The following is a 24,827-nucleotide window of genomic DNA, read 5'->3' as shown; positions in this document are numbered from 1 at the left end:
GTTGATGTTTAGGTTTCAAATGAGCAAGGCAGAGGCAAAAAGCCTGATATGGACAGTGGTGGTGCAGAGATGGCAGGAGCAGTGGAATAGAGATACTAAGGGTAGACATGTATTCTAAGTACAGAGGAATGTCGGGAAGGGGAGGACGGCAGGAAGAGACAGAAGAGAGGGGGCTATTTTTTACAAGATTAGGGGTGGGACACAGCCGGTTAAATAAGACTATGGGAAAGCATCCAACAGGAAAGTATGATTATTGCCAGGAAACAGAGACAGTGGAGCTTGTATTGACATAGTGTAGGCAGTATGAGTGGGGAAGAGGCTGAGATCCAGTATAAGGGAGAAGTGGATATAGGAAATTAGTTTAAAGCGTATACTAAGTAGAACGTCATTATATACAGTCTACATTTTTTGTCGTATTTTTTAAGAGAAACAGGTTGACAGGTAGAATTTTGTTTCTCCCAGTCTCTGGCCCACACTCCAGTACAGTAGGCGGCGGTAATGCACCATAACGTTGGATGCCAACTGCCAATAAACCCCACCGAAGAAGATGCCATAGGAACGGGCCGCAGAACTCAGACAAGTCAGGGGACATATGTAGACAAGTACGGTTGTCAGCACACTTTACAGCCTGGTAAGTTTGATTCCGTTGGCTACTTTACTTAAAATATAATGGTTCAGGTACATTCTATTTTAAAAACACTAAAATCATGATGGCCTAATTGTTCACTCAAGCAAGTAATGTAATAATGTCTCTTCAAAAGGGGAAACGGTAAGGTTAGATTGAAAATAAAGTAGATAATGACTATGCGCAAAGATAGTATCCTTAACCCAAATATTCCGTAGCTGCACCACGGAAGCAAAGATTATTAATAATTTTTGTTTTACTGGCGACATACTGCTATGTTAATACGGTGTTGCTGGCCTTTTACTCCACCCATTCCATTGGCCACAATGCAATTTAAAAAAATGTTATTTAAAAAAAAGTGAACCTTTATTTAACTAGGCAAGTCAGTTAATTAAGAACAAATTATTATTTACAGTGACGGCCTACACTATATGAATTACATACTGGTTTATAGAGAACTTTGTGCCGATGTTCCCCAATTTCCCCTTTGTGCCCGATATTCACAATCATTGTAAAGCCCTAGTTATGTTGTTTTTGTAACCTGTGTGAAATGGCTAGGTAGCTAGACGTGCTCTCTAGTAGTGTTTCAAATCAGTGCCCTCACTCCCTCAGACCTTGAAGTAGTTATTTCCTTTGCTCTGCAAGGACTGCAGCTTTTATGGAGCGATTGAAGAGGGGCGGAAGCAATACTGGTTCACTGACAGTCATTTCTGAAGATTAAATAATGTGATTAGAGACTAATTTAAGGAATTAAACATCTATCCAATATTTTAAGGTCACACTATTACGTTAACTAAACTCTCATTTTAATATGGTGAAGCTATTCCTGCAAAAGTTTTAATTGGACATTAATAGTCAAATCAGTGTGAAAGCAGGTGAGCTGGTTCTACTCTTTTTGGCCATTTTCTGGTGCTTTGTGGTGGGAAACTGAGCTGGTCAAGAACAACATGTCAACCCTGCTACTCTATGTGCGGTCAACCCTGCTACTCTATGTGCGGTCAACCCTGCTACTCTATGTGCGTTCAACCCTGCTACACTATGTGCGGTCAACCCTGCTACTCTATGTGCGGTCAACCCTGCTACTCTATGTGCGGTCAACCCTGCTACTCTATGTGCGGTCAACCCTGCTACTCTATGTGCGTTCAACCCTGCTACACTATGTGCGGTCAACCCTGCTACTCTATGTGCGGTCAACCCTGCTACACTATGTGCGTTCAACCCTGCTACTCTATGTGCGGTCAACCCTGCTACTCTATGTGCGGTCAACCCTGCTACACTATGTGCGGTCAACCCTGCTACTCTATGTGCGGTCAACCCTGCTACTCTATGTGCGGTCAACCCTGCTACACTATGTGCGGTCAACCCTGCTACTCTATGTGCGGTCAACCCTGCTACTCTATGTGCGGTCAACCCTGCTACTCTATGTGCGTTCAACCCTGCTACTCTATGTGCGTGCGTTCAACCCTGCTACTCTATGTGCGTGCGTTCAACCCTGCTACTCTATGTGCGTGCGTTCAACCCTGCTACTCTATGTGCGTGCGTTCAACCCTGCTACTCTATGTGCGTGCGTTCAACCCTGCTACTCTATGTGCGTGCGTTCAACCCTGCTACTCTATGTGCGTTCAACCCTGCTACACTATGTGCGGTCAACCCTGCTACTCTATGTGCGGTCAACCCTGCTACTCTATGTGCGTTCAACCCTGCTACACTATGTGCGGTCAACCCTGCTACTCTATGTGCGGTCAACCCTGCTACTCTATGTGCGGTCAACCCTGCTACACTATGTGCGGTCAACCCTGCTACTCTATGTGCGGTCAACCCTGCTACTCTATGTGCGGTCAACCCTGCTACTCTATGTGCGGTCAACCCTGCTACTCTATGTGCGGTCAACCCTGCTACTCTATGTGCGGTCAACCCTGCTACTCTATGTGCGTGCGTTCAACCCTGCTACTCTATGTGCGTGCGTTCAACCCTGCTAATCTATGTGCGGTCAACCCTGCTACTCTATGTGCGGTCAACCCTGCTACTCTATGTGCGTTCAACCCTGCTACTCTATGTGCGTTCAACCCTGCTACACTATGTGCGGTCAACCCTGCTACTCTATGTGCGGTCAACCCTGCTACTCTATGTGCGGTCAACCCTGCTACTCTATGTGCGGTCAACCCTGCTACTCTATGTGCGGTCAACCCTGCTACTCTATGTGCGGTCAACCCTGCTAATCTATGTACGGTCAACCCTGCTACTCTATGTGCGGTCAACCCTGCTACTCTATGTGCGGTCAACCCTGCTACTCTATGTGCGGTCAATCCTGCTACTCTATGTGCGGTCAACCCTGCTACTCTATGTGCGGTCAACCCTGCTAATCTATGTACGGTCAACCCTGCTAATCTATGTACGGTCAACCCTGCTACTCTATGTACGGTCAACCCTGCTACTCTATGTGCGGTCAACCCTGCTAATCTATGTACGGTCAACCCTGCTAATCTATGTACGGTCAACCCTGCTAATCTATGTACGGTCAACCCTGCTAATCTATGTACGGTCAACCCTGCTACTCTATGTACGGTCAACCCTGCTACTCTATGTCTGGTCAACCCTGCTACTCTATGTGCGGTCAATCATGCTACTCTATGTACGGTCAACCCTGCTACTCTATGTGCGGTCAACCCTGCTACTCTATGTGCGGTCAACCCTGCTACTCTATGTACGGTCAATCCTGCTACTCTATGTACGGTCAACCCTGCTACTCTATGTGCGGTCAACCCTGCTAATCTATGTACGGTCAACCCTGCTAATCTATGTACGGTCAACCCTGCTACTCTATGTACGGTCAACCCTGCTAATCTATGTACGGTCAACCCTGCTACTCTATGTACGGTCAACCCTGCTAATCTATGTACGGTCAACCCTGCTACTCTATGTACGGTCAACCCTGCTAATCTATGTACGGTCAACCCTGCTACTCTATGTACGGTCAACCCTGCTACTCTATGTACGGTCAACCCTGCTACTCTATGTACGGTCAACCCTGCTACTTATTTGTCACCCCTAAAAATATTTAAGGGGATTGGGAAAACTCTTTAAATTAGGTTGAACATGTGTGTTTTGACATGTTGAAATTCAGCTAAGTAAACTTTTTCCCACAAAGTTGCACTACTCCCAAGGCACCTAATTGGTGGAGCTACCCCAGTATTGTGAGCATACCAATAGCTATACCAAGTGGTCTTAGGTCTTAATTTTTGTACAAAAAAGACCTAGCATATAAGCACCATGTAAAAAGCAATTGATTACAATTTAATATCTTTAGAATGAGTTATCAACATTGCAATGTTTTGAACTGTGTGCTTTTATTTTTAAGGTTTCCATACAAAGGTGATGTTGTCATTTCTGCTGTTGTCAGATTAGTAGTTTAAACAGAATACTTAGACAACACAGCAGCAGACAGTTGTAGTTCCATCATGGCAGAGGATATGTTTTCCCTCATGAGTCTCGAAGACGAACTGAGCTGTAGCATCTGCCTCTGTGCTTTCGACTGTCCGGTGACAATTCCATGTGGACACAACTTTTGCCAAGCGTGTCTCCTAGAAACATGGAAAGACAACTACAGCTGTCCACAATGCCGGACCCACTTCACCACCAAACCAGTGCTGAAGAAGAACACCGTCCTCAGCGCTGTTGTGGAAACGTTCAAAATGAAGTCGAATAAAAGCGACCTCCCCAATGAGATGGGCGACTTAATCAAGTGGGATGCGGTCAAGATGGAGCCCAAAGAGGTGGTTATCTTGTGCGACACCTGTATGGAAGCCAAAGCATTCAAGACCTGCCTCACATGTATGGCGTCATTCTGCCTTGAGCACGTGAGGCCTCATCATGAGAACCCAGTGTTTGGCGCGCATCAGCTGAACGAGCCTCTGGGCGACTTGTGCGACCGTATCTGCCCCGACCACCACAAGCTAATGGAGTTCTATTGTGTCCAACATGGCCGCTGTATCTGTGGTGTCTGTCTGCAGCAGGTGCATAAAGGCTGTACCTTCTCCAATCCTGATGAACAACGGGCACTGCAAGAGGTAAGTTTACAATACATTTTAATACACCCCGTCCACGGTCAGGCACACAGTGTTGTGCCAGCCCATTGCACCCATGTAATGCATTACAATCTCTGTCTAGAGGTCTGAACCTTTTTATGAGGGAAGGGGAATAGACCAGAGCGTGTCGGTTCAATGGGAGCAAAATAATCATAGTGGGCAGACCAAGCAAGGAGGTGGGCAGAGCCAAGCACGAGCTAGTGAGATCCTATTGGCTCATTCTAGTATTTGTTTGCATATTTCCGTTATGGAACGACTACTCTGTGTGTGTGTACACAATAACTCAATTCGCCCTTGTACTCCTTAACAACGCAGTTAAGAAACTGTGGCAAAAGTTAGTCTACAAAACCCAGTCCACTCTTACAGATTCTAGTTTTGTAAATGGATGTGAATGTTGGCCAAAATCTACCCCTGGGCTTCCTCTAATCACCATATTTGGTAGTGAGTGGAAACTAACCAGATGCTTCACATTTATACATCTGGTAAAATACCTAGCATACTGTTCTGTGGGGATACCTAGTAAGTTGCTTGCACAACTGAATGCGTTCAACCAAAATGTATCTTCCGCATTTAACCCAACCCCTCTGAATCGGAGAGGTGAGGGTGGCTGCCTTAATCGATGTCCATGTCATCAGCACCCGGGGAGCAGTTGTTAAGGGTTAACTGCCTTGCTCAAGGGCAGATTTTTCCACCTTTCCGGCTCGGGATTTAAACCACCTTTCGGGTTACTGGCCCAACGCTCTTAACCGCTAGGCTACAGGTGTAAGGTCACAGGTTCAAGCCTCACTACTGACTGTTTACCCTATTTTGCTACAGAAGTAATGTGATTGATCACTAATCCTAAAATAACTAATTATCCCATCTTAAGAGTTGAAATGTTTTGATTTATTTGGTTGAAGATAATATTAATTCATGTCTCATTCAGTCTGATTTGAGGGGCAAGTTGAGTCTGCTGGATGGAAAGATTGACAAGAACCAGACGGTCATCTCTCAGATGAGTGACCAGCAGAGCAAGTTGAAGGTGAGCGATCACTTTTTAAACAAAGGACTCAAGAAATTGTCTTAACTACCGTATTCAGTATAGAAAGTAGTTTGGAACATTGGAGCACTTGGAAAAACTAAATATTGAATACCTACAGGAAGAGCGGTGTGAGATGCTATGAGAGAGATCAATTTGAGAACTCCTTGTACTTTGTGTCCACCTCCTCCAGGACTCTGCAGCCAGCAGGAAGAGAGCGCTAGAGGATGACTACCGCCAAATCCGGGAGCTGCTGGACCGTGATGAGCGTGAGGCTCTGAACACTGTGGACCGCGAGCAGGAGAGCGGTCAGACCAAACTCCAGAACCTCATAAAGAAGTTCAACCAGAACATTGTGAAGCTTAGCGCAGCAAAAGATGGCGTCAACAGCCTGCTCAGTCGGACTCAGACCGTGGCTTTCCTACAGGTGAGTCCAGTGTCCAGTGCTTCGGTGAACCGCCCTCACTCAGGTGATGAGCAACCTTACCTGAAATCAGAAGACTTGCGTCAGCTCCCGGCCGTAGCTCAGTGGGCTAACAGTCTTGAAATTCCGATAATGACTATAATGCATCTTATTGTTGGTTTTCTACCTTTCCTTTGGGACAGGCCTCAGTTGACATGCCGGCAGTGGTGGCCTTTGACCCCTATACCCCGAAGGTGAACCTGGACTCTAAGGCCTTGGCAGCCTGGCATGCCTACTCTGCAGTCCTGAGGGAGCATCTCACACATGTACTGAAACAGCCTGTAGAGGCCAGACTGCAGATACTCAAACCAGGTAGGTGTGTGTGTGTGTATACAAGTGTATAAAACATGCTTATGGGCGGCATTTGTATGATGCCTTGTGATATTTAATTCCAAAACTTTGCATGGACATGTTCGACAATGGTGTTTTTTATATTGGAGAGCAATACGGGATCAAACAATGAGTCCAATCAATCAATAATTCACAATCCAACATCTTATCCCTCAAATTGGTTACCAATCTGGTGGTTTGAGGTGTTAGTTTTCCAGATTCCAAGCATTATACTTAGGTCATCTAAGTGAAATAGTCACCACTTGCCGGCCTCCACCCAGTACCCTGCCCTGAACTGGGCACTCACCCATTTTCCCATGTGTATCAAGAATGGTCCACCACCCAAAGGACATCCAGCCAACTTGAAACAACAACTGTGGGAAGCATCAGCGTCAACATGGGCCAGCATCCCTGTGGAACACTTGACACCTTGTAGAGTGGGGATGGGCATGACATCAAATCTAACCATAGATTTTGTTTTTTAAATACTGTGCTACAAAGTACCAGGCACATCTTTCTCCATGCTGGCAGGTAGCCTAGTGGTTAGAGCTTTGGACTTGTAACCTAAAGGTTGCCAGATCGAATCCTAGAGCTGACAAGGTACAAATATGTCGTTCTGCCTCTGAACAAGGCAGTTAACACACTGTTCCTAATAATTTGTTCTTAACTGACTTGCCTAGTTAAATAAAAAATCAAATGCTCATTCTCCCGCCAATTCATACATATTCATTGATTTCATGGTGTGAATTGTTCGGCAATCTTTATGAAATCCCTGCTATATATCAATAGTAAATGTAGGCTAGTGTTAATCATTTGCCATTTCCCCATTAATCCAGACTGTTTGATTATGGTAATTTCCGTTTATTCAATGTATTAATACGGCATAGCGTTGTCATTCTCGTAGTGTACAGGTTGTTTGGAGAACTCAAACGGTCTAATGTTTATCATACAATGTAACCAGCTACATTTCCTAATCTAATGTTTTGCTTCTAGTTAATCTAGCATTTTACCAGAGAGAAAAAGAGGCTACACATCAGAGCGCTGTCTGTTGATAGAATTTCAGATCGTGAATTCTCATCCGAGTGGAGAAGTGCAACTGAAGTACAAAACTTGTCTGATGCAGAGCAGAAGCCACAACTAGCTCCTTGACAAATCATATGCTAATCAAGCACAAAGAAACTCCGAGTTGGACAAGCAGCAGCAGAAATCTCGCATTATATCTTTTGCCACTGCAAAGCGCAGCTGTGACTTCACCAGAGCCGAGCAGGTAAAAGCGTCTGCATGCTTCCCAACCGAAACACTTCGGTAGAGTTCGTGCATATTATTGACGTTTTGATGAGGTTTGTTTTCGGCTAAAATAGTCTGTTTTTCAACTCGTTCATGCACGTTAGTTTGATTTTCAAAAAATTGCGCAACTAAAATCGTCTGCAAAAACTTCTCGAGTTATCGTCGATTTAATTCTGACTATTTTGAGGAAGTGTATACAGGCTGAGGCGTCTCAATGGGCAAACCGTACTATTGACGCATTTTTCTCCTATTCCAAGCAAGGTATGCGGGAGTTTGGCTAGGGTAGCCAAGTTTGGCTCGGCGCCAGCCGAACTGAAGCATGCTGACGCCTTAATAGAGCCCATAGTTTCAGTTAATGATTCTCAAATAGCAATCAAGAATTAGAATGTGTCTAATGGTTATGATACATTATTCATGGTTGCGCACTGTTTGACATATAGATAAATGCACACATTGTCCAGTGTGTTTTAATGATTCTATATTTTTTTCATTAGAGCCCTGAAATTATGCGAGTACTCTTAAAACAGTCAAAACTGTCAAATGCCCATCCCTATTGTAGAGGACATGCCCCGCCGAATTGAGGCTGTTTTGAGGGCGATTGCAACTCAATATTAGGAAAGTGTTAATGTTTTGTACACAGTGTATTCAGTTATATTCCGGACTCTGACATCGCTTGTTTCTTAATTATTTGTATTGTATTGTTTTAACTGCACTGCTGGAGCTAAGAAAACAAGCCTTTCCCTACACCCGCAATAACATATGCTAAATATGTGTAAATTACCAATAAATTGTGATTTCTTCCCAACAGCTGAGAGGTTTGCTCCTCTGCTGCCAAACTTCTATGAAATGGGTGAGTGCCATTATGCCCTCCTCTTTATAACTACATAACTCCTGCTGGCATACAGTAACAGTTGTAACTTTTCAGAAACATATGGCTTGGCTTGTATGGCTAAATTGTAAAGCCATAATAATTAGTGAAATCAGTAATAGACTTGTTGTGGTGGTCACTCATAGTGTAATCACAACCGTGGGCACTGTATTTCCTTTGATACAGCGTGACACTAAGTGTCATCTGGTCTGTTTCAGGAGGCATGCCACCACAAGGTCATCCGAGAATGCATAGATCCCACAGCCCAGGAGCTCCCCTCAGGGCAAACCAGAAGAAGCCTCCACAAGATTCAAACCGAGAGAGAAGTAGGCTATTACAAGATGGGTCGTTGTGGCCTTGTAGCCTGATAAAGATTCCCTTTTTAGTGTGTCTAGGTACATTTTTACCAAGACACTACATTGAACCATTCGACAAACATAGAATACGATACACCGATTAGGTTTTTCCCGTTTCCTTATCAGACCAAACAAAAACAGGACAAACAAAGCTCGTTCTTGTCAGTCAGAAACACCTGTGACATGAAGGGTTCAAAAACAAGATTGTTTTACTGTCAGTAAAGACTTACTGCCAATTCTACCACTATTTACACCTCTAAAGGGTCAACTATGACCCTCAGTTACTTTTTTGATCCTACACGTCTCAACCATTTCTCCCTTTCAGAGTCGGACAAGAAACGAGATCACAAGGAATGGAAAGAACATAAGGCTGACAGTGAGAACTGATTTCAGTGTTTTTCTGTGTGTTTACTTCAATAACTGCCAAGCTCAGATAACAGGTGTGCTGTGCATTGTATGTTTCAAGTAACATCACAAGTTAAAATGTTAATAGTTTATGATCTAGTTTAACAGGCTTATGGCTATTCAGTCTGTTCTGCAAACCTTAGTTGGAGAGAGTGCTTAAATGGATATTTCGATATTGTCAAACAAGCCAATTTTGGCTAGATGCTCCCATAGACTTCCAGTCATTGCACTACTACTAGTTAGCAATCGCATCAGAAACTAACTTCAACTTCCTTCAAACTGCACACAGAGACACAAATGGTTTCAATGAGTTCATCGGACTCTGGGTAAGAAAACATTTTTAAAAAGGGGCTTAATTGTCAAAAAGTCTATCCCTTTAACCTACATAGTGCAACAAACCTGGGTTTATAAGCGCAGATATCGACTGCCGCTCGAGCATGTTTTTGGGGCACAGTCGACAGCGCGCTGGACTTCGGGCTAGAAGGTCGAGGGTTCAAGACCTGCTCTGTGCCTGTTTCATTACATTGATGTCAGAAGTGATCGGACCTTGCATCCTCGACAATGCCATGTGCTTGGCCAGTGAGCGCGTTCCTACAAGACGTAGAGTCGGAAGCTAGCACGAGGGCGCGTTCTTTGAAAGGAGGACGTAGTGCAACGACCCTGGGTTTATAAGCGCGGATATCGTCTCTGCCGCTCGAGCATGCTTTTGGGGCACAGTCGATAGGGCGCTGGACTTCGGGCTAGAAGGTTGAAGGTTCAAGGCCTGCTCCCTGCCTGTTTCATTACATTTAGGCAGCAGCTGACTCATACAATATTGTGTAAAAGAACTGCCTGCCATCATTGGATATGAAAATATATTGTAAATTAATTGTTTGTCTTCCATCAGAAAATTCACAAAAGCCACCTAATGCTCCCAGAGAGTCCTCCAATCCTGTTCCACACACACCAAGGGACCACCCCAGAGGACAATCAGCAGAACCCAGACCCAGGAACAGGGAGGACCCAGGTAAATGTTGCTTAAAATGATATTCTCTGCTCATGCAGCCGAATACCATAAATGAGCCTCCAATGATAAATTTGAATGCAATTCTGGATACTTGTCACAACTGGGGGGTAATTCTAGCAAGATGGTTTAACATATTTAGGATTCCCTGAACATATCCAGTTTCTCTTAACCAGATGAGGGAGTCTGATTTCTTGGTTCCAGAACGTCTGCTTCTCGTTTAAGTAATTGTGCTAAGCGAATTGCAGATTGGTTGATCCGACAACTGGCGCGTGCACGCAACATTCAAAAAGGGCCTCATGTCGATGACCGAAATAAACTACTGCTATGGAGTCAAGACAGCCCAATATGTCACAAGTCCAGAACAAGAAACTATTGTAACATACAATGAATGTTCATATATTTACCAAAATTGTAATAGAGGCGCGGGTGCAAATGCCAGAGAGGGTGCCGGGCAGATAGTTGCGGACCGAGTAAATGCTTAAGTGAAGTGGCACAATTCCAAAACCTTAATAGGCCTAGCTTACACACATGGGTGACTAGTAATGATGCTTTCACTTCAGAGAGCACTGTCATTGCAACTCTGGTGATATTCATGTCAAGGCTATGGCCTATGTCACAATTGCAATGGTAGGCCCATTCCATAGCCTATGTAGGATGAACAATAATTTGAGTGCTTTTCATGACAACAGTGTGTTTGTTCTAAGTCGTAACGCCAATGATGTTTGCAAAATCTGCACTATTTTAATTAGGCTATTTATCATGTTGCTTAGGTTTATTCATTTGAGATTAGCAAAGCGTCGCAGCCTACTGTACCTGCAATTCTGTAAAAGACCTCCTTGATTATACAGCTTGATGGACAGGGAATGCAACAAAGGCAGACTCTTCTTACAGCTCTACGCACAGTTGCCTTGCCAAATTGTTTGTACAGGAAACTTCCAGTGGACAAAATATTGCTAAGTAATGGAGAGTTTGTAGGCCTATAGCAGTAAAGGCAAAATCACGTTGGATTACATTGGCTATGTACAGGTTGAGTAAGTTTTTACTTTATTTTTTATTTATCCATTATTTTACCAGGTAAGTTGACTGAGAACACGTTCTCATTTGCAGCAATGACCTGGGGATTAGTTACAGGGGAGAGGATGAATGAGCCAATTGTAAACTGAGGATTATTAGGTGACCATGATGGTTTGAGGGCCAGATTGGGAATTTAGCCAGGACACTGGGGTTAACACCCCTACTCTTACGATAAGTGCCATGGGATCTTTAATGACCTCAGAGAGTCAGGACACCCGTTTAACGTCCCATCCGAAAGACTGCACCCTACACAGGGCAGTGTACCTAATCACTGACCTGGGGCATTGGGATATTTCTTTTTAGACCAGATGAAAGAGTGCCTCCTACTGGCCCTCCAACACCACTTCCAGCAGCATCTGGTCTCCCAACCAGGGAGTGACCAGGACCAACCCTGCTTAGCTTCAGAAGCAAGCCAGCAGTGGTATGCAGGGTGGTATGCTGCTGGCAAAAGTTGGCCAGATATGAATGATTGTGCAGAAAAACGATAACGTTCTTAGGTGGCAGGTTTGCTTCAGAGTATTCGTTGCTATGGTTGATCAGGCTATAGGTCGAGCACTCTTTCTGGAACTGGAAATGTGCTCAAATTCCAGTTTGACAGATCTCACTAATCTGGCTTTCTGGAATACCCCTCTGGTAAGTCACCTATAACGCTATACTAAACTAATGGCATGGTATTTTTCTTACAGGACAAGCAAGTGTTCCCCCAAGTATCACGTCTGCAGCGAAACGAAATGACCTTCTACGATGTAAGTTCACAAGTGTTACGAAACCACGTAGCAAACCGACTCTGGCTCGATCTAGGGAAGCTAGGAGGTTTGCCAGAAGATACGGACCCTACCGTTACACTTGTTTGCACTGGGGGTCAGAACTCAAATCGGGTTACGTTAAGACACCGTGGAGCCGGTGTGAGATATGGGACGGAAAACATACCTCGATGCAGGAATGGGATATGCCCCTGTGCTCCAAATTGTACTTTTCATCCACACTGCTCCATCGGAATCTTCTGGCAAGTTGCAAGTCTGTAACCTCTGAGTGTGCGTTCAACAGGGTGTTGTAAGTGTCTCTAGGAGAGACGGCTCATGTTGATTTATTGATGTTCATATGATGACAAGTATAACAATATACAAAAAGGCGTGCCAAACAAAAGAGATTCAAACACTCGGCAGGAAATCCCCATTGGCTTGGGATGCTGCTCTTGATCAGCTTCTAAGATTGTTACAGTAATTGCCACTCAATTACTAAACCCTTAACCCTGCTGGTAGTCCTAGCACCTGGCCTGGCAGCTGCTGCCAGCAGTGGAGAGATGTCTGTAGTGGAAATAGACTGTCTGTGGTCTAACCACTTATCTACCTATATTCTTAACACTAGCTTGAAAACAAGTACAGCATTCTGAAGGAACTTTTAGAAAAATGTGTGCATGGGTGTGTTTGTGAGAGAGAATCTTACCTCCTGTCTCTCCCTCACCAGATGGCACCGTTCTCACCCTTGACCCCAAAACTGCCCACAAGCGCATCTCCCTGACAGAGAACATGACCATGGCCTCTGTGTCAGACGAGCCCACCCATTACCCCGATGGCCCCGCCCGCTTCTCCGTCTGCAGCCAGGTGCTCACTTCCAAGGGCTTCTCCCGCGGCCGTCATTACTGGGAGGTCAAGATGAGGAGCAACAACTTCACCGGCATCGGCCTGGCCTACAACAGCATCGACCGGAAGGGTCCGGCTAGCCGGCTGGGGCGTAACGCCCAGTCCTGGTGCGTGGAGTGGTTCAACGTCAAGCTGTCGGCCTGGCACGCCAGCAGTGAGACTGTACTGCAGAACCCGAATCCGATCTGCGTCGGCGTGCTTTTGGATTGTGAGGAGGGAACGGCCACTTTCTATAACGTTCAGGACCGGGCATACCCTTTCCATACGTTTGTGTTCCAGTTCGCCGAGGCAGTGTACCCGGCATTCTGGCTCTTCTCCAGCGGCTCGTCTGTTAGCCTGTGCAAGCTGCAGTCTTAAGAAGTTAACACAACACACACACACACACATTGTTCTCCCTCACAAATAATTATAATGTACAGCATCTGGGTCAATAAATTACTTAATCATACTGATATTGGAAATGTACCTTAAAGGTTATTATTTGGTTGTAGTCACTGGCTTTAGTAATAATGCAGTGTAGGTAATCCTTTTGGACTTTGGTCTCTTGTAACTACAGCAACCTCCTAAACCTGCAGCATTTATTAATCAGTATCTAATGAAGACTAAGCACTTCCATACAGGTAAAGAAACATTACAAATGATTATACATGTCTTGATCAGCCAGTTTTATCAGAGCTTATGATCTCTTGGTGTGGGTCTTGGTAGTACACAGTAATCACATGTAAAATACACAAAAGAACATGAATAAACATGTGTCTAACATGTATGTTATCTACTGTATATGAACAGTACCACACCGTTCAGAAGGCCATGTACTGGCACACATGCAATGCTTTTGCTGGTGTCAGGCATTCCGCATTAGGGAATGTCATATTCAATAACACCACTGGATATAGAAGCAATGAATAGAGCAGAAAAGCATCCGCAATATGCTTGATACCCCCACAGGAAAAGTGGGTATCGTTCACTGTTTTCTTGATCTAATACATTTTCGCTCGTGTTTCACACAGCCTGTAAGTGAAGGGGGTTTCCGCATGGTGCAGTGTGCTGAAAGCACTTCCTGACACTGCTACTACAGGCTTGATAGAACCTAGCCTGGTTGCCAGATCTGCATTTGGTTGAGAATTACAGTGAACAAGGCAGAGGATTTGGTTGATCTGGCAACCAGGCTAGATAGACCCAGCCTGGCCCATAAGAACAAGCAGAGGTCATTTAGACCCTGTGAACAGAAGTATTTCCAAATCTGGGTTTTGTAAATAGTGATGATTTAGGGCTGGTGTTTTGCCTGTCCATGTGACCAGACAAAGGGAAAAACTCTGGGTCCAAGTTATAGCTAATGTAGCTATAGCCCATACCTAGGGCCTTCTCATGTAGAAGGGTACATGTGTCTGCTGGTGTTAGTTTGGACATCTGTGTATGTGGGTGTCACATTGTCTGTGATGTGACTGCATGCTTCTCATAATGTCTGTATTGTCGATTAGATCTTTCCATTTATGGATATATAGCCATCGCTACGATCGGAGAGCAAGTTGAGAAGAGCACGTGATAGATTAATTTTACTTTGCAAAGCCCAATGCCAAATGAACAGTTGGTGTAATTGCCTTCTCCCTCTATAGAATTGATTCTGTTTGTGTATAAGGGGTTTAATCTTGTTAAAGACAACTTGATAATGTCCCCTCATGATGTACTATTATAAGCAATCTGTGCTAATATATTCCTGTTTGTGGCTTATTTGTTCCTCATATCTACACACACATAGCTATATATATATATACACACACACATACATACTGCATTTGGTAATCATATTACTTCAAACTGCTCAGGAGTAGACTTATTGCAAGTGCATGGGAAGGAAAAGTACTGATATTGCTTTCATATTATATACTTGCAAAACTAACAATGAAATAATATGTACTTATTAGAAAACAATGAAATTCATAATACATATGAAAATATTTATTATGGGTGTTTTCAAATTTGAATTTACATTGCTTATTACATTCAGTGAAATTTTCCGTTTCAACATCTTCAGTAGCAAATTCCGTAAAGCCAATTATTTTCATATTTGTCTCTTTCATGTTTGTCTCAGGTTTTTATTAAGCTATTAAGTGATTGTTTGCTTACAATAGTCTTATTTTATCCATCTCTACCCATCTTTTCTTTTTAAATGGCCAGGAAAAAGATGGTACACTTCGTACCATTAGATGGAGACAAAATGGAGTCGTATGCGTTCCATTCCATCAATAAAGTGCTGTTATGACTAACTGGTTTCTTTGACACTTTCCACAGCAATCTTGTGCATTTATGTACAGTGGTTTGACTGAAAAAACTAAATGTGTAGCTAAATATATTTCCAAATATACTGTCCCTCATGGTACACTGTAAATTTCACTCAAATCTTTACAGGAAAATGTATCAGCAATAGACTATCACACGGTCTCCTTCCATCGTTAAGTGTAGACATAATGACGTGTACATAAACTACCAAGACGAAGATGATCCATTACAATTCAATATCTGAAGACAATCGAGTTGAGAACAATCGGTGGCAAACAGTACATGCTCTCCTCCAGCAATGCAGTTACATTTCTATAAAACCTTACAGCCAATAGAGTACCACAGTATCACAGAGTCATAATACTCATAAAACCTGGCGGTCAAATCCCATGGGGGACTTTTAGAAACACTTAAAATAAGGGTTGTGTTTTGTTTAGGCTTACCCTGGTGTGATGTTTTGATAACCATGTAAATCTCTAGGAAAAAGTGACCTTTAAAAATATATTTTCCTGTATTTACCCCCCCAAAATGAAATGTTAATCAGCTGTTAATGTGGCTATCATAAAGAACTACAAATTCCATGATCTGGACGAGACTGTTGAATTGAAGGAAAGGTAATAATCTCTGGATTTATTTATCTAATGTTAAATGTAGTAATGAGTAAATTGGCAGGGTAGCCTAGTGGTTAGAGTGTTGGACTAGTAACCGAAAGGTTGCAAGTTCGAATCCCCGAGCTGACAAGGTACAAATCTGTCGTTCTGCCCCTGAACAGGCAGTTAACCCACTGTTTCTAGGCCGTCATTGAAAATAAGAATTTGTTCTTAACTGACTTGCCTAGTAAAATAAAAATTTAAAGGGACAGTTCTGTGAACGGTCTTGTGCAAGTTTTAAATTGACACAATACCTGTTCGCAAAGGTGTCAGCTAGAGATGACGTGCAGGGATTTGTAGTTTTGCATGTCTACTTTGACGCTGATTAGAATTTTCGAATCTGAGAGTAAATGGAGCCGAATATATTGATAAGTCACCTTGTCCGAGAGAGATTTACATGATATCAAAACGTCACGCCAGGGTAAGCCTACAGGGTAAGCCTACAGGAAACACAGCCCTTAAGTGTTTTAAAAATAGGAAAAATGAATGGTGGAAAAACAATTGGAACCATTTCCCTGTTTGACCACTAGGTTTTATGAGTATTATGACACCTCCAGTGTGGGGCTCTATAACCCTTCAACTCAACTCTGGACTTAGCCAGTTCAACTGCATTTTTTCATTCTTTCCCTCTAAACAGGGACTGATTTAGACCTGGAACACCAGGTGTGTGCAATTCATTATCAGGTAGAACAGAAAACCAGCAGGCTCCGGCCCTCGTAGGGTAAGAGTTGAATACCCCTGCTCTATACTGTTTGAAATAACATTTCTGTCCACAGTTAAGATGCTCCGACTTGTTTCTAGAACATTCAGGTTTGTTGTAAACAAACACATTAGAAGCGCATACACATCAAATGGGTGCCAAGCAACGAGACGATTACCCAACGGCTTAACACACACAAAGGGAATGTAAGCACTTGTATATCACAAGCATTGGCATTATATTAATAACTATGGCCCTCCGAAGCTTTAGATGAACATTGACAATCCTCCCGTTATACAGTTGATGCCAATAGTTGGCTTAAGGACCAAGACTTTTAGGAGACGTTCCAGGTCATATTGCTTGCAGTCACGCTGCACAGATGATTAGGAGTGCTGATCTAGGATCACTTTTCCCTTATAGATCACAATGAATAAGATTATGTGGATAGGGTGACCTGGTGGAACCAATCTGATTGCTGTGCCAACCATTCTGTTCTACTGCAAGTGATTTGAAATAGAATGGCGAACGCAGTGACCAGACTGGTTCCACAAACAGAGGGACCTGCAGAAGTGCTTAGGGGCAGGTGTGCAGTGTGATTGCATAACAGACAACCTGGAACGCCACGTATAACTTTGTATTATGGCCGTAACAAACCTACTGATATCTCAACTTTGACCTCATTAAAATGACAAAACAGCATTATTCCTGAATGACATTCCTGAAAGGTGATGGAGATTCAGAAAAAAAAATCATTAAAACATTGTGGTAACAAACATTATGACAGTTGACACACCATAGAAATAGAATGGCTAGATGCTAATCTATTTCTATGTGACAGACATAGGGTGTCACCTAGCAGTTTGTCTAGTGATACGCAGCATGAAGACAAAGTGTTTGAAATAAACAATCTTTCCATAGTAGACAACAAACAAAATAGATACGGACAGAGTAATATCATAACTATACTTCTGAACACTTTGAGCAGTCGGTTGAGAGGGACAGTACAATTCTAACTACGTCCTACGGCGTAATTCCTACAGTGCAACAACGAAGTGCCCACACAAAGACAGGTCTAATCAAGAAAAGGACAAAATATTGCACAAAAAAAGGCATTTAACAGACAGTGGATTATTGTGGTAGATATTTTGTCTCCAAATATTACAAGGTCGAAATTATAAAACCTGTGAATAAATCCTTTAGAAGCATCGGATATTTCACTAGGAATGGTTAACTAAGAGTCCTAAAAAAACTCATTTTAAGAAATATAGTCAAGTAATGTTTTCTTAAGACTTAGTAACCACTAACTAGTGTCTGTCCAATACAGCACATTGGGGATTTGGCCAACATGGCAATAACAGTGCATCATCATGAAATAAGAGTAAACAAAACAAACGTCCAGTGATTGACTTACTAATATAAATATATATTCTATCATAGGAGTCGGAGTGTCGAGGTCAATGCTTCCTCTTGAGTTAGGGACACACGGGGTCCATGTTGGGAAACACTGCCAAACTATTCAAACTATAGAACTGTTATAACTATAAAACAAGGGATCAGTGCAAATATACAGCCCATCATCCACTGAAACATCTCCTTCCTTCCTTCCTTTACCCTGAGGCGGGAATATGCCTGAGCTCTGGCTTACATCATCATCTGGGGAGTGCAATCGTGGTATTATGTCATCAGCATTTACTACAACGAACAAAGGAGGGGTATGGATGAAACAGTGAGGAGGTGGAACTTGGGGGCTCAGGCACGAGCAGAGGCGGGACCTGCTGGCTTGGGAGAGTCATGGGGGGCGGAGCTTTCAGCCTCGGAGGTGCTGGATTCGTCGTCGTCGTCCGTCTGCTCGGCGCTGTGATAGAGCATGAAGGCCTGGGTCTTGTGGGTGATGGTGATGGTGCACGGGCCCTGGGCCCACGGCTCTCCGTCCACCTGCATGGGCATCCGGGACGTCTTCAGCACCAGCTACAGAGAGATACAAAGGGAGAGGTGGTAATAGAGATCGGCATAAGAAAAGCGAAGGAGGAAAGAGAAGAGAAGGTAAAAAAAAAAATTTAAAAACTGGAAGAGCTGAACAGCGATGAACAGAGTAAAAACATTTAAAGTACATTGACATTTACTGAACTAACCTAACTTTTAAAAGACAAAAACTAGCAAATGACCCAGTTACTTATAAAAGATAGCTGAATAAATACAGTACCCGTTTGAATGGCTATGGTCAAAATGACAGAACCAGGAAGGAAGCACAGAATACACAAATGTGTCAGGTACACCACTGCTGTCCTCTCACACTGTGGAGATAAACAGCAAGTGGTGGTGATGGTGCTGTAACCTCACCCTGACTGTGTGGGCCTGGCCCAGCCGCACCGGGTTGGCCATCTTGACTTGGATCTGAGCACAGTGGAAGGAGCCAAACACACCAACCACCTCGAGCAGCCCGTCATCCAGCCTGGGGTAGAGGACAGGAGGGGGGATCACTTAGAAAACGACACCGTCGAAAAGCGTTATAGAGCATTCATAAAGACTTCATAAGGCCTAGATATATGCTTCACAAATCACAACATCAGCTTATGAATGATTTCTGAAGCATCTCTAAAAGGTCTTAATATAGAGTATATGAAGGCTTCACAAAAAAGGACAATGTGATCTTGAGTTACGCTACGGTCCTTCTGTAGCTCAGTTGGTAGAGCATGGCGCTTGTAACGCCAGGGTAGTGGGTTCGATTCCCGGGACCACCCATACGTAGAATATGGGATAAAAGAGTCTACTAAATGGCATATATTATATTATATATTATTTCAGTGATAATACACAAACAACTTTTCAATGGACATCGTCCGTCTGATGGTAAGGGTTTTCGAAGCCTTGATTGTCTCCATTTCTGTCTTGTCTAAAGTCCTGTGTGAGCCAGTGGTGCTCACCGCGTAGGGGGGTAGGGCTCGTCCCCCATGCCCTCCCACAGACGACAGCCTCCGCCCCAGTAGCCGATGTTACACACGATGATGCCCTCCAGACTGGGCAGGGCCACTCTCTCTCCATCCAACTCCAACTGTGGGAGCGCACACACAATATTACTAAATTATATGAGTATCCGCTAGTTCAAGGAGGCATCCAAAGATTATACAACGCACAAAGAATGCTCGAGTTCATTCGAAGTTTGTGACATTTGCCAAGGCAACGGAACATTCTATTAAATTCTTCGAGGCATAGAGGTGAAAGACTGCACAATAGACATGAGTCGTTCCATGAGTCCACTGTGTGTGTCTGCCTGTGTGTTGTTCGTGTGTGTCTGCCTGTGTGTTGTTTGTGTGCGTCTTTGTGCACACCTTACCTCAATCCTCTTATCCAGGTCTTTGCATTCTTGAACTAAGCAATCTTTAGTGCCATACATGAAATATACAGCCTAGAAGGAAAGGCAACAGAGTGACTGTTAAAAAGGGGAAAGTAATATGGACAAAGGACACGCGTTATCAAAAGCAGGTCATGTTCAAATATTTATTACATTTTCACCCAAATAACCACTCCTAGACTATTCTGAATCAGCCATTTATAGAACAACTAACCACACAATTAATATTCAGTAAGTAAAAGCATTTCCAAATGCATTTGACTAAGAGAGAAAAGTAGCATTAAAGAATTCTTTCCAAATTGATGTGTCGACCATTACACTCAAGCAACCACCCTGGAAATGTCCTCTCACACTGTATGTAAATTCAACCATGTGAAGACATTTGCATATGTTTGTGAATATTTTTCAGATGCGTCTTTGGCCCACTGACCTTGTTGATGATGCGGCTGGAGAAGAAGGAGGGGGTCTTCTCACGGTGAGTGTGGAAGTTGAGCGCCATCAGGGCATCCGGGCCCACTGAGAAATAGTTATTCATGGACAGGACCTGATGAGAAAAGCACACACGAGTTAGGAGGTCCTTTAGTGAGCAAATCAAGAGTATAAACAGAGAATAAATCAATCACATAGGCTATTCCAGTAAGCAGGATTATTAAGTTAACCAGCTGACGTTGATATACAACCATATAACTTGTTTTTCTGGTTCATTAAAAACACTGAATATGTATATTGGTTGTTGTTTGTCAAGTCAATTATACCTCGTCAATTTTAAGTCCTTTTTGGACAGTTAGCTGGCTTACTCATTGATACAGCATTCTGGAACAGCCCCATGATTGCAATGGATCACTTGGTTGCAGCATGGTTCTGGCAGTGGCAACACCAGAGTTACAGGTGTGACTCCTGTATGGGCCACACACTGAATACAGTACGTGTTGCTGAATTATATCAAAATGCAGGGCAAATGGACAAGATCAAAAGAGGCTAACTAGAGAGGGTGAAATGCAACTCACCTTTGGCTTACGAAAGTAGAGCCCCTTTGAGGCTACCTGAACTTTCCACCTGTCAGGACATGTGGAGATAGAAATGTCATACTGGATCATTTACAACCATGCTACAACACAAATGGAACTAGGGATATTGAGCTTTGCAGCATAAGCACAGAAGGCTACGTTACATGAGCTTTGTAGCATTAGCACAAGAGGCTATATGACTTGAGCTTCGTAGCATTAGCACAGCAGGCTACATGACTTGAGCTTCGAAGCATTAGCACAGCAGGCTACATGACTTGAGCTTCGTAGCATTAGCACAGCAGGCTACATGACTTGAGCTTCGTAGCATTAGCACAGCAGGCTACATTGCTTCCTCTGGCTCTCCACTGACCTGTCCATCTTGACCACCTCTGCTTCGAGGACGTTCCGGAGCACCTGCTCCACAGGGATCTCCCCGGCGTAGCCCGACCCCCAGCCCAGGGAGTTGGACAGGTCGTTCCCTGTACCCAGGGGCAGGATCATCACCCTGGGGATGAACTGATCTTGGCCCTGGAGACCAATACACACATGTGAAACAGACATCATGGTGCTGCTAACATATCTTCCTCCGCTGTCCCTGTTCCCATACCGGGATCAAACCAGTGATCCTATTTCGCCTCTATGGCCTATTTATTGCCTTACCTCCCTACATTTGCACACGCTGTACATAGATGTTTCTATTGTGTTATTGACTATAGGTTTGTATATGTGTAACTCTGTTGTTTTTGTCACACTGCTTGGCTTTATCTTGGCCAGGCTTCAGTTGTAAATGAAAACTTGTTCTCAACTGGCCTACCAGGTTAAATAAAGGTAAATAAAAATGTTCATAAACACACGTGACCGCCCTCCTTCACAACGTACCAACCGTTTGAGCTATCAAAAAATATCTAAGGTGATAGCTCCATCGGAAACATCTCAAGCTCGCTGAAAATGTTAAAACAGGAACGCCATCTATAGACGTCTTATTCAATAATAACCAACAACAACAGTAGGTTCAGCAACGTTAGTTGCAACAGCAGTTAGGACAGTCTGGCATAGACCTGCACGACTCTCATCTGCTCCTGCCACTGTCATGTTACACAAACACAGCTTTACCTTGAGCTTCATGGTGTCGATGGCATCCAGCACCCAACCCACGGTTCCGTCCCCCCCACACACCAGCACCCTAACACTGCCTGGAGGCAGCAGGGTGCACAGCTGCAGAGCCTTGGAGGGAGGCAGCTCCGACAGGTCAAACACCTGAGAGAGGAGGGGAGGAGAAAGGAAAGGAGAGAGGAAAGGAGAGGAGGAGACGAGTAGAGGAGAGAGGAAAGTAGACGAGAGAGGGAAGGAGAGGAGGAGGGGATAGCAGACAGAAAATGTATGATATGGGAGGAAACAAAGTGGAAAAGGTGGACGGGAGGGGAGGGAGATGTTTATGTATCCCACCATCACCGAGCCACCTCCACAATCACTTTAACTCAAAAGATTGCCTACTGTGCACCAGTTCAATTTGACCTACACATCTTAATAATTCCATACTATGCTCCTACAGGATGCTACACAGAGGACTGACTGACCTGGACAGGGTTGAGGATGGTGCGGAACTCTCCAAGCAGAGCCTCCCCCATGTTGTTCCCACTGCGAGTGTTGGCTAGGACCAGCACTGGAGTCCAGCTGCTCCCACAGGCAGACGCCAGCTAGACACACAGGTAAATTTGTTTAATTGAACCTTTATTTAACTAGGCAAGTCAGTTAAGAACAAATTCTGACTGACTCAAGAGGGACTGGTAGTCGCTAGTAATGCAACCACACAATCGGTCCCAAACCACCATTTGGGCCACCATAACCCCAGACACCGACCCCTCCCTGGGTGTGACCTCTGACCTTGCTGTACTCATCGGGATGCCTGCGGCGGAGCTTGTTGACGTGGTGGAGGTAGTGAGGGGGGATGATGAGGCTGCGGAACTCGCCCAGCTCACAGCGCTCCCCGTCCGACAGGCTGGCCTTGCAGTCATCGTGCACCATTGTCTGACACCACACACACCTGCCAAGGAACAAACACACACCCATCAGTGGATCAAGCGCAATTTCTGTGGCGCTCACTGTAATGTCAAGGCAAAAGGTGGACAGAGAGCTGGTTAAGAATTGTACACATGAAAGGAAAAGGACATGATATTAATTCCTGTCAATTTGTAAATAAAGCAATTTCAGCTTCCCCATGATTGAAACATTACAAAATAACACCCCCCGTCTTTCATGCCAAAACCAGACAAATGTTAACGCCTTCGCATCCTGCTGGGCTTCACTTTGATTAATGTGGCAGACATTAATTCACACACAAACGACAGCCTAGAAGCAAAATAATATTACCTGAAGTCACACAGCTTCGGTTGGTTCCCACATTGCTCCTTGCAGACCACACAGACACTGCAGAGAGGGACGTTTCCCCGGACCCAGCGGTGCTCTAGTGTCCCATCCGCTTGGGACGGAGCCATAATCTCTTTGCAAACAAGGCTCCGGTCGGCCCGACGCAGGCATGTCTCGTCGGCGCACACTCCGCAGCAGTCGCAGAATGCCCCTTGTAGAATGTGTTGTTGGCATACACAGCAGTAGGTGGGCTTGTTGAACAGGTCGGTGCAGTGCCAGCCGTGCTTGCTCTTGCGGAAGAAGTCTTTCATGTGTATTTTCCGTTTGGAGCGCTGGACACTGCACCACAATGTAATGATCACGGGCACTACGACAGCGAGAGTGGTCCAAAACAGGAGTGTCCACTCTTCCCGTGACGATTGTTCACGGTTTCCCTCGTCCCCCTCCATTGACATCCGAAGAAGAGTGGTTGGTATTAACGTGAATAAACTAATCAAATCAGAATTCATATAAACATTGTGCGCAAAGCGCGCGCATCATGGTGTCCATGCAATAGCTACGAGAAAATGACAACCTTCTCGTGTAGCGAAATAACGCACAAAACAAGGCTCGAGCGAGATTGTAAACAATGACTGCCGTGATTTTTTGTGTGTGCAAAAGACGTAGCTGGACGACGACCACCAACATTTGAATCATTAGCTTACTGTTGGTGTTATCAGAAGCTATGCTAGATATTGTTACTGGGCACCTGATGTGCTCCTCACCTCTCCAGCAATGACTACATTAAAAGCTAGTAATCAATCGTCTGTAAAAAAATAAAAATAAAAGTTTTTAAAAACATCGAAACGCATGCACAAGCATTTATAATATTAAAGGTTGCATTGAAGTGACAGCTTCATTACTATATCAATAACACGACTTAACAATAGATTCGTCGATAAAACATATGTCCAATCGCAAACAGTTGCCTTCCCACCTAATGGCAGTGTTCAAGCGCGTCAAAACCGTGTTGTATCATGGGTACATTTTGACTGACTGATCTGCAAATAATATTGAGCAGTGATTTACATAGAGATAGATATAGGACTCATCTTTGTATCTGTGCAATTATAGCGTCTGTAACAACATGGGTAGCGCCATTGAGGCGATCTCCATTTTTAAGTAATCCATTTTCTTCTTCCCGATTGGCTGATCCCTCCCGATGACCCGGTTGGACAAAACTCCAAAAGGGTCACTAGGAGGGATAAGTCAATTAAGTCCCACCCACTTGACCACATTAAAATGGTGGAAGCCCTCAAATGGCGCTGCCCA

The 24,827-nt window shown here is 44.1% G+C and overlaps 2 protein-coding genes across 5 annotated transcripts; one reads left to right on the top strand and one right to left on the bottom strand.

Moving 5' to 3' along the window:
• Nucleotides 1-340: 340 nt before the first annotated feature.
• On the top strand, nt 341-15,427 carry LOC118389202 (E3 ubiquitin/ISG15 ligase TRIM25-like). Of its 4 annotated transcripts, none has more exons than XM_035779026.2 (11): nt 342-631; nt 3,984-4,692; nt 5,636-5,731; nt 5,922-6,155; nt 6,335-6,503; nt 8,617-8,658; nt 8,898-9,002; nt 9,358-9,408; nt 10,324-10,443; nt 12,204-12,263; nt 12,985-15,427. In XM_035779026.2, the coding sequence occupies exons 2-11, from the start codon at nt 4,084-4,086 to the stop codon at nt 13,515-13,517; spliced, it is 2,019 nt and encodes a 672-aa protein (XP_035634919.1). In that variant the 5' UTR covers nt 342-631; nt 3,984-4,083; the 3' UTR covers nt 13,518-15,427. The 4 variants fall into 4 exon arrangements, with proteins under 4 accessions (XP_035634921.1, XP_035634919.1, XP_035634920.1 ...); XM_035779025.2 differs by having other exon boundaries at nt 346-631; nt 8,895-9,002; XM_035779028.2 differs by lacking the exon at nt 9,358-9,408 and having other exon boundaries at nt 341-631.
• On the bottom strand, nt 15,105-24,686 carry LOC118389201 (diacylglycerol kinase epsilon-like). Its single transcript, XM_052527570.1, has 11 exons — nt 23,520-24,686; nt 23,034-23,193; nt 22,727-22,846; nt 22,263-22,406; nt 21,520-21,677; nt 21,150-21,198; nt 20,573-20,686; nt 20,125-20,196; nt 19,715-19,842; nt 19,131-19,242; nt 15,105-18,758 (listed from the first exon to the last, which is right to left on the bottom strand). The coding sequence occupies exons 1-11, from the start codon at nt 24,023-24,025 to the stop codon at nt 18,540-18,542; spliced, it is 1,782 nt and encodes a 593-aa protein (XP_052383530.1). The 5' UTR covers nt 24,026-24,686; the 3' UTR covers nt 15,105-18,539.
• Nucleotides 24,687-24,827: the final 141 nt, after the last annotated feature.

The sequence above is a fragment of the Oncorhynchus keta genome, chromosome 10, assembly GCF_023373465.1.
Source record: "Oncorhynchus keta strain PuntledgeMale-10-30-2019 chromosome 10, Oket_V2, whole genome shotgun sequence".
Taxonomy (NCBI): Eukaryota; Metazoa; Chordata; class Actinopteri; order Salmoniformes; family Salmonidae; genus Oncorhynchus; species Oncorhynchus keta.
This window is presented reverse-complemented; position numbering and strand designations above follow the sequence as displayed.

Excerpts from the sequence above, each read along its gene's own strand:
- LOC118389202 (XM_035779025.2), top strand. The coding sequence starts at position 4,084 with ATGGCAGAGGATATGTTTTCCCTCATGAGTCTCGAAGACGAACTGAGC. Across the intron at positions 6,156-6,334 it reads AGACCGTGGCTTTCCTACAG|GCCTCAGTTGACATGCCGGC; the intron begins GTGAGTCCAGTG and ends CCTTTGGGACAG. Across the intron at positions 10,444-12,203 it reads CAGGAACAGGGAGGACCCAG|GACAAGCAAGTGTTCCCCCA; the intron begins GTAAATGTTGCT and ends TTTTTCTTACAG.
- LOC118389201 (XM_052527570.1), bottom strand. The coding sequence starts at position 24,025 with ATGAATTCTGATTTGATTAGTTTATTCACGTTAATACCAACCACTCTT. Across the intron at positions 22,407-22,726 it reads CCATCCTCAACCCTGTCCAG|GTGTTTGACCTGTCGGAGCT; the intron begins GTCAGTCAGTCC and ends CTCCTCTCTCAG. Across the intron at positions 20,197-20,572 it reads CCAGCCGCATCATCAACAAG|GCTGTATATTTCATGTATGG; the intron begins GTCAGTGGGCCA and ends CTTTCCTTCTAG.